The 11,650-nt window shown below is 40.5% G+C and overlaps 2 protein-coding genes across 3 annotated transcripts; both read left to right on the top strand.

Moving 5' to 3' along the window:
• The first annotated feature begins 2,271 nt into the window (after window positions 1–2,271).
• cmtr1 (cap methyltransferase 1) lies at window positions 2,272–8,813 on the top strand. Of its 2 annotated transcripts, none has more exons than XM_077710861.1 (25): window positions 2,272–2,569; window positions 3,206–3,271; window positions 3,683–3,912; window positions 4,170–4,265; window positions 4,330–4,478; window positions 4,647–4,805; window positions 4,879–4,971; window positions 5,043–5,114; window positions 5,196–5,290; window positions 5,490–5,562; window positions 5,636–5,834; window positions 5,898–6,016; window positions 6,078–6,174; window positions 6,245–6,377; window positions 6,691–6,870; window positions 6,943–6,999; window positions 7,058–7,184; window positions 7,245–7,376; window positions 7,442–7,561; window positions 7,622–7,713; window positions 7,800–7,868; window positions 8,037–8,084; window positions 8,255–8,367; window positions 8,431–8,539; window positions 8,606–8,813. In XM_077710861.1, exons 4-25 carry the CDS (start codon window positions 4,175–4,177, stop codon window positions 8,739–8,741), a joined length of 2,463 nt encoding a protein of 820 aa, XP_077566987.1. In that variant the 5' UTR covers window positions 2,272–2,569; window positions 3,206–3,271; window positions 3,683–3,912; window positions 4,170–4,174; the 3' UTR covers window positions 8,742–8,813. The 2 variants fall into 2 exon arrangements, with proteins under 2 accessions (XP_077566987.1, XP_077566986.1); XM_077710860.1 differs by having other exon boundaries at window positions 3,206–3,347.
• A 265-nt stretch (window positions 8,814–9,078) lies between these two features.
• hebp2 (heme binding protein 2) lies at window positions 9,079–11,522 on the top strand. The gene is made up of 4 exons (XM_077710405.1): window positions 9,079–9,368; window positions 9,532–9,667; window positions 10,061–10,241; window positions 11,254–11,522. The coding sequence occupies exons 1-4, from the start codon at window positions 9,231–9,233 to the stop codon at window positions 11,444–11,446; spliced, it is 648 nt and encodes a 215-aa protein (XP_077566531.1). The 5' UTR covers window positions 9,079–9,230; the 3' UTR covers window positions 11,447–11,522.
• Window positions 11,523–11,650: the final 128 nt, after the last annotated feature.

Here is an 11,650-nt window from a genome sequence, read left to right as displayed (position 1 = left end):
TTAAATGCACAAAACTGATTGAATTACACTGTAAAAAATGTCTTCATTTTAAAGAATCCTTGTTTTTACTTGGCTTTTAAACATCATTTTTGCATAGTTTGACCTCACCAGATCGCAGAAGACGAAACCCGCAACCTCGCCGAGACATTCGGCCCTTTGTGACGGGGTAACCGGAGCCTTCTCCCCAAACACAATCGCCTCCTGTGACTGCGTGAACCTCACTTTTTTTCCGGGAACCTGACTGTCAAGAACCACAGGTGTGCTACTAGCATCAAAACACAATACTTTGTACTTGTTGTTTTTTTATGTGTGTCTCCGTGAAGTTGAATCCAGGGCGGCACAACAACCGGAGAAAAGATTTTGGCACTTTTCCCAAGCGGCTTAGATCCAAAAGTGGGTCAGAACTCAGCGGCCGGCGAGACCGGCGACGCACCTGACTGACACCAACCGTTCTTATTAAGAAAAAAGTACTTTTTAATCTACTTTTATTCTCCTAATACAGTAATCCCTCAAATATTCAAAATTCACTATTTGACTATTTTTTTTCCGCTATTAGAATTGTTTTATTTAGATTTTTAAAGCTCATGTGAGAAAATCCACACTAAAAATATGTTAAAACTGTGATTTTTCAATTTTTTCGGCCATGTTTGGTCTACATGAACCACAATATTTGAGTGATCACTGTATTTGATGTATTCATCTTCATGGCTTGACATGAGAAAATAACTAACTAGTTCTGACGGTTGTTTTTTTTCCTCAAAAGGTCACTGAGGTCACCGAAGTCATCAAAGCACAACAAAGCAGCATTCAGAGGTAAATAAGTGAAGTAAATGTTGTTTTCTCACCATTTTATGCATTTTAAATGCATGTCATGCGTTTAGAAACATGTAAATATCATGTGACAAGTTGTTTTTTGACAGTTTGGAGGTTTTATATTCACACAGAATATTTAAATGGGATCTACAAATCAAATAATTGTGTTTTTGGAGCCAAAACATTTGATTTATGTGGGGAAAAAACATTTTTGTATTCACTACCACCCAAAAAAAGTAGACTAAAAGCCAACTCTCCCATTTCTTTTCCTTATCTAACTTTTCACATCGAGTATGTACAAACAGATAAATGTGTTGAAGACGCCTTATCTTCATTTACCCCGCAGTACAATACTATCTCCAAAATACCTCTGTGACATTTTGTCACTAATCATGCCACCGTCAAACACAAACACACTAATCAAAATATGCGGGCTGTTAGTACAATCTTTATCTTTTAAATGTTTGCCAAGATATTTGAAAAAAGGAAATGTACAACTAAAAACAGTGTATCAAAAAGGAGTAAGTGGGATTGTTTTGATGGTTTTAGCATTTTTAAAGCTAGCACAGAGGTTTAGTTTACTATTTTTCATGTTAGCATAGTTTTAGCATACTGTTTTTCAAGCTAACATAGTTTTAGCATATTGTTTTTCAAGCTAGCATAGTTTTAACATGGCATTTTTTAAGCTAGCATAGTTTTAACATGGCATTTTTTTGAAGCTAGCATAGTTTTAGCATATATTTTTAAGCTAGCACAAAAATAATTGATTTCCTTATGGCCCATAACAAATTTTATTCCATATAATATATGACTAGCACTTCCAAAATGTAGAAATGTATGACAAAGAACCTTTTAGTGGAAAATTACTGCTACAAATTGCATCTAAATCTCCCAAACAGTCTGAAAAAATAAAAACACGCACACAAATCAAATAGCTCACAGTCACATTTTTTTTTTTATGCTGAGTCACAGTGGCGCTGGTTTCCATGTCGGGGTCAGTGACCCCAAACGTACTGTGAGTAAGCTGTTCTTAAAAAAGGATGTTTCCTAAGAGGATCTTTCCTCGGCTAATCTCGTCTCCAAGCGTTCATTTACACGCCTCTGGTCGTCACGGTTACATTCAAATGCTGCGGCATCCTACGCATAAAAAAAAAAAAAATCCGTGTCCTTTGACTTGGGAGACATTTAAGAACATTTTCAGTCGGATGTCACCCGGTTTTTAATCTCATTCAGCAACCAGACTAATGTGCAAAGTATGCAAGACTAAATAAACATGACATTTCTACTAACACAAATGTTTTGTATCATTTTAGGAGCAAGTCGGGTCACTCCTGGCTGGCAGCAGGTGGCGCTACAGGGAAAATGACGACATAATGAGGTATTCGTTAAGGTAATCCATTTTTTTCCAATATTGAAGCCTAAACCTGCTGCAGTTTTGCATTGCAGTGTTTTGGTGGTTAAACATTTTTCATTTGAAATTTGAAGTCAATTAAATTGAAAAATTAGGCTCATAGGCTCATAGGCTTTCCATATAGGAACTACAACAGCCAGGGCCCGTTTCCCAGAGGCTTTCCCCGTCCATCTTGTTCATCCAAACAGACGACTTGCCGGCTTGCAGTGCAACGTGAGTTGACGGGAGCTGTAGCCGGACACGCCCACCCCCATAAATCCCAGGAGGACTGCCAGGCGGGGCATCGCGGGACCCTCCCGGTTCTGCACCACAGTCCGGGTCGCCTGGGTCTGAAAATGACAACAGGTGGGTCAAAAAAAAAACATCAATTCAAAGCACATTTTATCAATAGCATGATAAACAAGGATATTTAAAAAAAAAAAATACGCACCTGAAGATATCGTAGGTAACCCGGGGTCAGTCGTGGGATGCGAAAAAAAAACATGGTCGCCTCGTCCTGCCTTCCAGTTTTTTTCAGGCCCCCCGATCCCACGTCCAGGCCCCTGGCTTCACCGCCTGGTCTCACATCCAGACAAAAACACACCCGCCAAGAGGACAGCCCGTATATATAGGATGCGTTGGCACCATTGCATAAGACGCTCACATGCGTGGCACTGATGCGGCGTTGGTGTATGTGTGCGTGCAACCGTGTCAGGGCAGGATTAGGCCGGCCTCTGGAGATGTGCTGGATCTCATGTACCTGGGATAGAGGGGCCAAATACAGACGCCCAATTACACAATCGAGATTAGGACCAGGCGACAAAGTGGTATTTCTCGCGAGATAATTTGGCGTTTGAGTGGTTTCTTTGTTTTGGTTTGCAGTTTAGTTTAGATTTGTGGTTTAGCTAGATTGGTACGAACACGTAATGAGAAAATTCTTTTGGGATTTTTAAGAAGTCTTGAAGTGTCAAAATAATCATTTTTCTTTTTCCATCTGTGCAGTTGTGAGAATAAAAGCAGCTCCAGTGTTTTGACAGACGACACGGGATTGGCCAATTTGGATGCCAAGTAAGGATTAGTACAATCCAGAACACATGCACAGTCACACTTGTGCTAATCGCTTAATGGAAAAGACAATGTGGAGGTAAAGATTCATGTAAATGTGTTCCACCAATTTTTATTCTTATTGAAATAGTAGGTGTACTTTCTAATTTCAATCCTCAATGTTGCTACCATATCAAAAGTATATTCTCCAAATTAATTTTATATTTATCGATTTAATTCATGTTTAACAAGGAAAGAAGGTTTATGAAACAACTGTTTTACTTTTATTTTGTAATTATAGTATTCTGTGAAGATGGGACTAACTTCATTTTTTCATAAAAGTTGCAGTATTAATATTTTGCAGGATACATTCACATTTACTGGTGTAAAATGTCATCAAGAGTAAAGTTAATTTTAATCTTTTTTTTAATGCAGGCAGAGTCAACTATTCTATCACGTCATTATCCCGCGACCAGCGCACGCCTACCTTATAAGGACCTCGTCAGAAAACAAAACAGGCTGTGATTTCCTTGTAAAACAACGAATATTTCTGCAGTAATAATCACTAAAACGGCGCTTTTCTTTCTCCTTGTATTGCGGGATAATAACGCCCGTATGGTGTTGAAGTTCGATCGTTGAGGAACCAACGCATTTCTCCGGAATCGGTAAAAATAATTGTTTTTAGCTAGGTAGCTAATAGCTCCATTTACTTAGTTTCATTTTACAGTATAAAGAAACAAAGCTAGCATCACCAAGTTTATTTTGTATACTTTGAGAGAAACATGACTTATTACGTGGAAGGAAACCACTTTGCAGGCTTTTGAATGTAAAACAACAAATGCAGTGTGATTGTTAGCTAGCTTTTCCATTTACTGAAGTTCAGTTTCGAATACTAATAATGTACTTGTTTTTTTTTTATCAGCTATAATGATAAGAGTAAACACCGCTCCTTTGCGAGCTGGGAAGAGGCGCCTTGATGACAGCAGCTCAGATGAAGAGTGCAAATCTCCCAGATTAGGTAAACACAACTCTTGTCTTCTTTTTGGTTATTATAAAAACAATAACAATGTTTTCTTTGCCAGACTCCAGTCAGAATGAATCTCTGAGCGACCAAGATGAACCCAGAGCCGGATTCTCCATGCCCTCCGTATCGGCGGACGGCGGGGACGCGGACTCGCCCCCTCAGGACTCCAAATTCTCCATGTACAACAGTGTCTCACAGAAGCTCATGGTTTGTGAAGATGAATTTGATCTATACATTTTTGACTGTTAGGGATTGAATGAATTTCCAGGCCAAAATCAACATGATTTGACCCCTTGGTGCCCAAAAATGAGCAGAATGTGATTTGAAAATGTCCCAAAAATTAAATAATTGTTTGCTATTGTACTTTTTTTTTAGGCAAAAATGGGCTTCCGCGAGGGAGAAGGTCTCGGTAAGTTCGGTCAGGGTCGCAAGGAGATCGTGGAGGCGTCCACCCAGCGGGGGAGGCGGGGTCTCGGCCTCACTCTGCAGGGATTCCAAGGGGAGCTCAATGTCGATTGGCGAGATGAACCTGAGGTACCTCAATTGAGCAGAACGGCAGCAAACTAGGTCATCAAGAGTTAAATTTTGTGTATGTGTGTATTATTAGCCCAGCGCCACAGAAAAAGTAGACTGGTTCCCAGAATGCACCACAGAAATTCCCGACGCCGACGAATTGCGGGACTGGATGACAGTGGGGCCGGTAAGTATTTTGGAAATATTTTACTTTTTTTTATATTCTGTGTCATGCTTATTTATTTTATTTCATTCCAGAAAAAAAGGAAGATCGAAGATGAAATTGAGTTCTGCACTGAAGACCTTTTGCACACACTTCTCAGGTGCAAGGTAAGTACATGGAGGAGCCTGTCCTCCCAGTTTGAATAAATTGGACGTCCTAGCTTCCTCCTTACTTTTGGCCTTTTTTAGACGGTGTTCGACAACCTGGACGGCGAGGAGATGAGGCGAGCGCGGACTCGTTCCAACGCTTACGAGACCATCCGAGGAGCCATCTTCCTTAACAGGTGAATGCAAAGACCCACACTTTTGTTTTTGTTTTGCTCAGCAAGATGCAATTTAAAATCAAGCTAAAACAAAGCTCAAATAACTCATATGGGCCACATAACCTGACACCCTTGCCTTACTGTATTCTTGCTTGTTTACATTTTCTTTTACATCCTATAGTAATGAAAACCATAACATTTGATATCTTGTCATCTGTAGAGCAGCTATGAAAATGGCCAACATGGACCACTGCTTCAACAAGATGTTCACCAACCCAAAAGCTCCAGACGGAGTGAGCCCACACACACACACACACTTACCAGCATTTTCCACCTCAAGCTAACACCTTCTCCTTCCCTACATAGAAGCCACTAACAAACGAAAACACCGGCGACCTCCTCTACTTCGGCGACGTCTGCGCCGGACCCGGCGGCTTCTCCGAATACGTCCTGTGGAAACGCCGCTGGCACGCCAAAGGCTTCGGCATGACCTTGAAAGGACCTTACGACTTCAAGTTGGAGGACTTTTGCGCCGCGCCTAGCGAGCTTTTCGAGCCCTACTATGGTAAGGCATCCATCTTTGCTTCGTGTCGCCATTTTTTTGATGTTTTGTCCTCGTCTTTCGCAGGTGAAGGCGGCGTGGACGGCGATGGCGACGTCACCCGGCCGGAAAACGTCACGGCATTCCGGAACTTTGTACTGGACAGCACCGAGGGATTGGGGCTGCACGTCCTCATGGCGGACGGGGTGAGGACACGGTCATTTTCGGGGTTGACTTTTGGAGTGTAACCCGTTGTTTGTTTTGTAGGGATTTTCCGTGGAGGGTCAGGAGAACATTCAAGAGATTTTGACGAAACAGCTGCTGCTCTGCCAGTTTCTGACGGCCCTGTCGACGCTCAGGACAGGTCTTGCTTACATTTATTGGTTGACAAATATCTTTCATGATATGCAATGGGATGTTTTTCTCGTTTCTAGGTGGCCATTTTGTGTGCAAGACCTTTGACCTCTTTACACCATTCAGCGTGGGTTTGATCTACCTGCTCTACTTGTGCTTCGAACGCGTCACGCTTTTCAAACCCGTGACCAGTCGGCCCGCCAATTCCGAGAGGTGAGCTTGAAAGTCATTTCTTATTGCGTTTTTCCATCGGTGTCCAAGTGGTGGCCCGGGGGACGAATCTGGCCCGCCGAGTCATTTTTTGCGGCCCGCATTTTAGGATCAAATTCAAATGAAGTGTATCGATGTATGTTAAATTTCCTGATTTTTTTTCCCCCGGTTAAATCAATCATTGTCATTTTTTAATCCATTTTTTCTGTGTTTTTAAGTACAAAAAGTATATTTGGCTCTTCTGAACTATTAATCATAAAATTGATCTTGATGTTTTTCACTTTTTGACCCATTTGACATCCCTTTTTGTCGGCAGGTACGTGGTTTGCCGGAGTTTAAAACCGGGATCGGACGCCGTTCGGGAATACATGTTCCGAGTCAACTTGAAGCTCAAGCAGCTGCGGGACTCCAACCAGGACGTCACGGACGTGGTCCCCATGGACATCATCAAGGAGGACACCGACTTCTACCGTTTCATGGTCAACTCCAACGAAAGGTGGGCTTTAACGAATGGTCGCCGCCACGGGATGATCCAAGTTGAGACCCCGTCATTCTTATGTCTCCGCAGTCTGTGCGTGGTCCAAATCAAAGCCCTGGCCAAAATACACGCCTTTGTTTTAGACCCGTGAGTAGTTCTCGTACCACGGACGGATGGAGGCGGGTCTTAACGGAGTTTGTCGCAGGTCGCTGGCGGAGCCCAGGCAAGCCGACGTCCGCAAGGAGTGTCTGGAGCTGTGGGGGGTCCCCGACGAAGCCAGGGTCACTCCGGCGTCCTCGGACCCCAGGTCCAAATTCTACGAACTTCTGGAGGTGGGTTTAGAAGCCAAGCCCATTCTTTTGGGAAATGCTCCATGTTATTTTTCACTCCAGAATCGTCACGTGGATTTTTTCGCCAGCAACGGGACGCCACTCAACTCCAGCACCATCGAAAAAGTGCAGAATGTCTTGGACTACAGGTGCATCGTGGGAGGCGGAGAGCAGATTTTCCTCCTAGCACTCGGCGTGAGTCCCAATGTGGTGACTCTTAAGTCGGATAAATAAAGTTGACGATTTTTTTTTATGTGCAGAAATCCCAGATTTATACGTGCAAGGTGCATCAACGTTGGGAGAAGCTGGAGAACTTCAAGCTGGAGCTCCCACGAGACACTCTACTCAGCGTGGAGATTGTGCAAGAGCTCAAGGGCGAGGTGGGTCTAGCTCTCCGTGGTGGTCCGGCGCCCCGTCGCTAAAAGGCTCGTCTTTCGCAGGGCAAGGCGCAGCGGCGAATCAATGCCGTCCACGTGATGGACGCCCTCATTCTCAACGGCACCGACGTGCGAGATCAGCACTTCAACGTGCGGTAGCTAAAAAATTTTTACTCTTTCTACATACTTTTACTTTTTTAATTTAGCTTTAATTTTTAATGCTGTGTCTGTTTTGTGACAGAATCAAGATGGCCGAGAAGTTCGTGAAAGCCGTGGCCAAACCCAGTCGACCTGACATGAACCCCATCAGGTAAAAATTCAACGCCATTGGTGTTAAAACATGACTCTTTTGAGGATGTTTTTATTTTAATGAACATACATTTATAAACAAATATACAGTCACTATGAATCATTTAGTGAAGCTTTTATTTATAGATAATTTTAATTTATTCTCTTCTCTTTTTCTTTTCCCAAACAGGATAAAGGAGGTGTACAGGCTGGAGGAAATTGAGAAGATTTTTATCCGGTAAGTTCATTCACTGCCATCCTATTGCTTCTAACAGATTGGACATCTATTACTGATAAACTCATTGGTTCGAATGGGAAAAAAAAATCTTAGTTCTCCATCACTTAAGTATCAATGTAAAATGACTTATTTATCAACACCATACATTTAATTTCTTTTTTTTTTCCCAGACTGGAAATGAAGGTGACAAAGGGTTCGGGAGGAGTCCCCCGTTTGTCCTACACGGACCGAGACGACCGCCACTTTCTTCCCACTGGTCTTTACGTCATCAAAACCACCAAAGGTGCGTATTGTCTCGTCACACATGCACATATTAGCATCTTTGCTAAGTGGTCTCCCACCGCAGAACCCTGGGTGATGGCGTACAGCAAATCCTCAAGCAGAAAGTACTTCTACAACAAGAAGAACAAGGAGTCCGTCTTCAACATGCCGCCAGACGCTGTCTCGCCCTTCCAGTAAGTTACCAAAAATCGCCATTTGGTGCCAAAGCTCTTATTTAAATGTTTGACCTCGCCGGACAGCGTGTGCCACGCCGATCGTCTCTTCTGGGCATGGGAGGACGGCGTCATCGTGCACGACTCGCAGACACGCTTGGACTCCCAAAAGCTGTCCAAAGATGTCTTGCTGGCATACATCCAACAAAAGAACCCACTTTAACCTCTTTTTTTGGTCTTTCCCAATGTTTGCCAATCTGAATATTTCTCTAAATAAATGCCTGATATTGACAAACAGGCCTCCAATTCAATTTTATTTTTATATATGGATTCAAAGTCAAGCCATATTTTTTTAGTAAAGTAAATATTTTTCAAAAGACAATTGAATAATAAAGCAGACAAAGGTAGTTTTATTTTTAGAGTTTTAAAAGCCAAACAATTAATTATGCTTTCGTAACCGGAACGTTATGCACTATGTCCAAAAACACGCATACGGACGAGTAAACAGTTACGCCGGAAATAGTAATAAATTCGTTTGTCCGTGTGAGCCAATGGGGGAGCGCTGTAGCTGTCACGTGTCAGGAAGCGAATTCCTTCCATAACATGCTGCATGTAATCAAGTTACATACCTGTATTGTTTGGTCAGCTCCAGGACGCCATCTAAAAAGTTTGGGAGCTTTTTGCTAACTTTTTAAACTACAAACTTGTTCTTATGACGTCTTTTAACTCACTAGCGTTGCTTTGTGTAACTTTAGTCCTTTTTGATAACGCGATCATGTTAAAAGCGGTGAAACAGGTTTTTTTCTCCAGCGGCCTGCAAACTCCGCAATTCACAACACCCGAGAAACAGGTAAGATGTTTTATTTGATAAAACTCACAACACGTAACAATCGGCTAACAAATGATCTTATCGATGGCGATGGGCGTTTTGCAATTTCCCAAAATTCAAATATTGATCGCCGTTAATGGAGGCGGAGGAGTTAAAATGACGTCATCCATGTTCTGGTTTTCAGCCCCAAGACTACGAAGTGCGCACGTACGAGGCGGCCAAGTGGGTCAGCACCACCGTCAACGGAACCAGTCTGGACGAAAGCATGCGAACTGGATTCCGCAGGCTCTTCAAATACATTCAAGGCGACAACACTGACAGTAAGTGACAAAGTCCCACAACCCCATTTTTGTAGTTCTTAGAGCACTGGTGTCAAAGTGTCGGCCCGGGGGCCAAATGTGGACCGCCGCATCATTTTGTGCGGTCCGAGAAAGTAAGTCAAGAGTGGTGATTTTCTGTTTCAGGATCAAATGAAGAGTATAGATTTATATAAATTTTCCTTATTTTCCCCCCTTTTTAATTGAATAATTGTCATTTTTAATCCATTTTTCTGTTTTTGATTGATAAATCATTGTATTAAATCTAAAAATATATTTAAAAAAGCTAAAATAAACAGATCTTCAAGTCTGACACCATTGTCAGAGCCTCAAAAGCAGGTTGCCATGTTTTTCAGTGTATTTTTCCAACTCTTGTTTTTAATTTTGCTTCTTCAGAGGTCAAAGTGGAGATGACAGCCCCTGTGACCTGCCGCGTGGACCCCGGGGATGGCCCCGCCTGCGAGACGCGCTTCACCGTGTCCTTCTTCGTCCCCGAAGAGCATCGCGAGGCGCCTCCGTCGCCCAGCGACTCCGAAGTCTTCGTGGAGCCGAGGGACAGCTTCACCGCTTATGTCAGGTTAGGAGGAACGGAACTCTATTCACAAACAAAACTATTAGAAATATTACAAAATTACATTAATAGGTACATTAATTACGAATTAATTTAAATTTTAAAAACTATCCATAGTGGAGTATCTAGATTATATAAAGTTACCTTATGATAATATACAAATATATATAATGTAATAGTATATAGTATAAAAATATTTATATAATGTAATAGTATATAATATAAAAATATATATTCAATATAATAGTTTATAATATACAAATGTATATATATAATAGTAAATAATATGAAAATATACATGTAATATAATAGTAAATAATATGAAAATATACATGTAATATAATAGTATATAATGTAAAAATGTATATATAATATGAAAATATATATGTAATATTATAGTATATAAAATGTAAAAATGTATATATAATATAAAAATATATATGTAATATAATAGTATATAATGTAAAAATGTATATATAATATAAAAATATATATATAATATAATAGTATATAATGTAAAAATGTATATATAATATAAAAATATATATGTAATAATAGTATATAATGTAAAAATGTATATATAATATAAAAATATATATGTAATACAATAGTATATAAATTAAAATGCATATTATAATTTTATATAATATAATGATAGATATGTAATATAATAGTATATAATGTAAACATGTATATATAATATAAAAATATATATTTAATATAATAGTATATTAATTCAAATGTATATTATAATTGTATATAATATAACGATAGATATGTAATATAATAGTGTATAATATGACGATATATAATATAACAGTATATAATATTGAAATATAATATAATAGTATATATAATATCACCTTAAAGCCTTTAATTTTTGCTAAAATGTCACTTGATTCTATTCTAATGATTGGGTATGACCACCATGTCCAAATTCCCATTGAAGGTAAGTCGTGGCCATAACAAAGTCAAAGGCCATTCCATTCACACTGTCTCTATTTTTCCTCCCTCTTAGGACCTACGGCGGCTTCTCCAACGAGACGCTGGCTCGCGGCGAGCTCCTCCAGCTGAGCGAGAGCCTCCGGCGGGACGGCGTCCCCTTCGCCGAGCGCCCCTACTACGTGGCCGGCTACGACAGCCCCTTCAAATTGGTCAACCGCAGGAATGAGGTATGGTTGATCCACCAAAAAGAGCCCACCGACACTTGATCCCATTGCCAGAGTCGCACTTGCTAAGTTTACACTTCTTAACCTAAGGGCTTATCTACCACGAAAAATGCTATGTTTTTGCTAAGTCATATTTTAAAGTTTAAAGCGAAATTCTTCTAGAAATGTAATGCTATATTATAGAGTTTAATTGTATTTTCACTCTTGTCTTAAATGTAATTTTTGTTATACAACCCATTGACAATA

Source organism: Stigmatopora nigra, chromosome 2 (genome assembly GCF_051989575.1).
Source record: "Stigmatopora nigra isolate UIUO_SnigA chromosome 2, RoL_Snig_1.1, whole genome shotgun sequence".
In the NCBI taxonomy this organism is placed as follows: Eukaryota; Metazoa; Chordata; class Actinopteri; order Syngnathiformes; family Syngnathidae; genus Stigmatopora; species Stigmatopora nigra.
The sequence above is the reverse complement of the archived record's forward strand: the minus strand, read 5'-3'. Positions and strand labels throughout refer to the sequence as shown.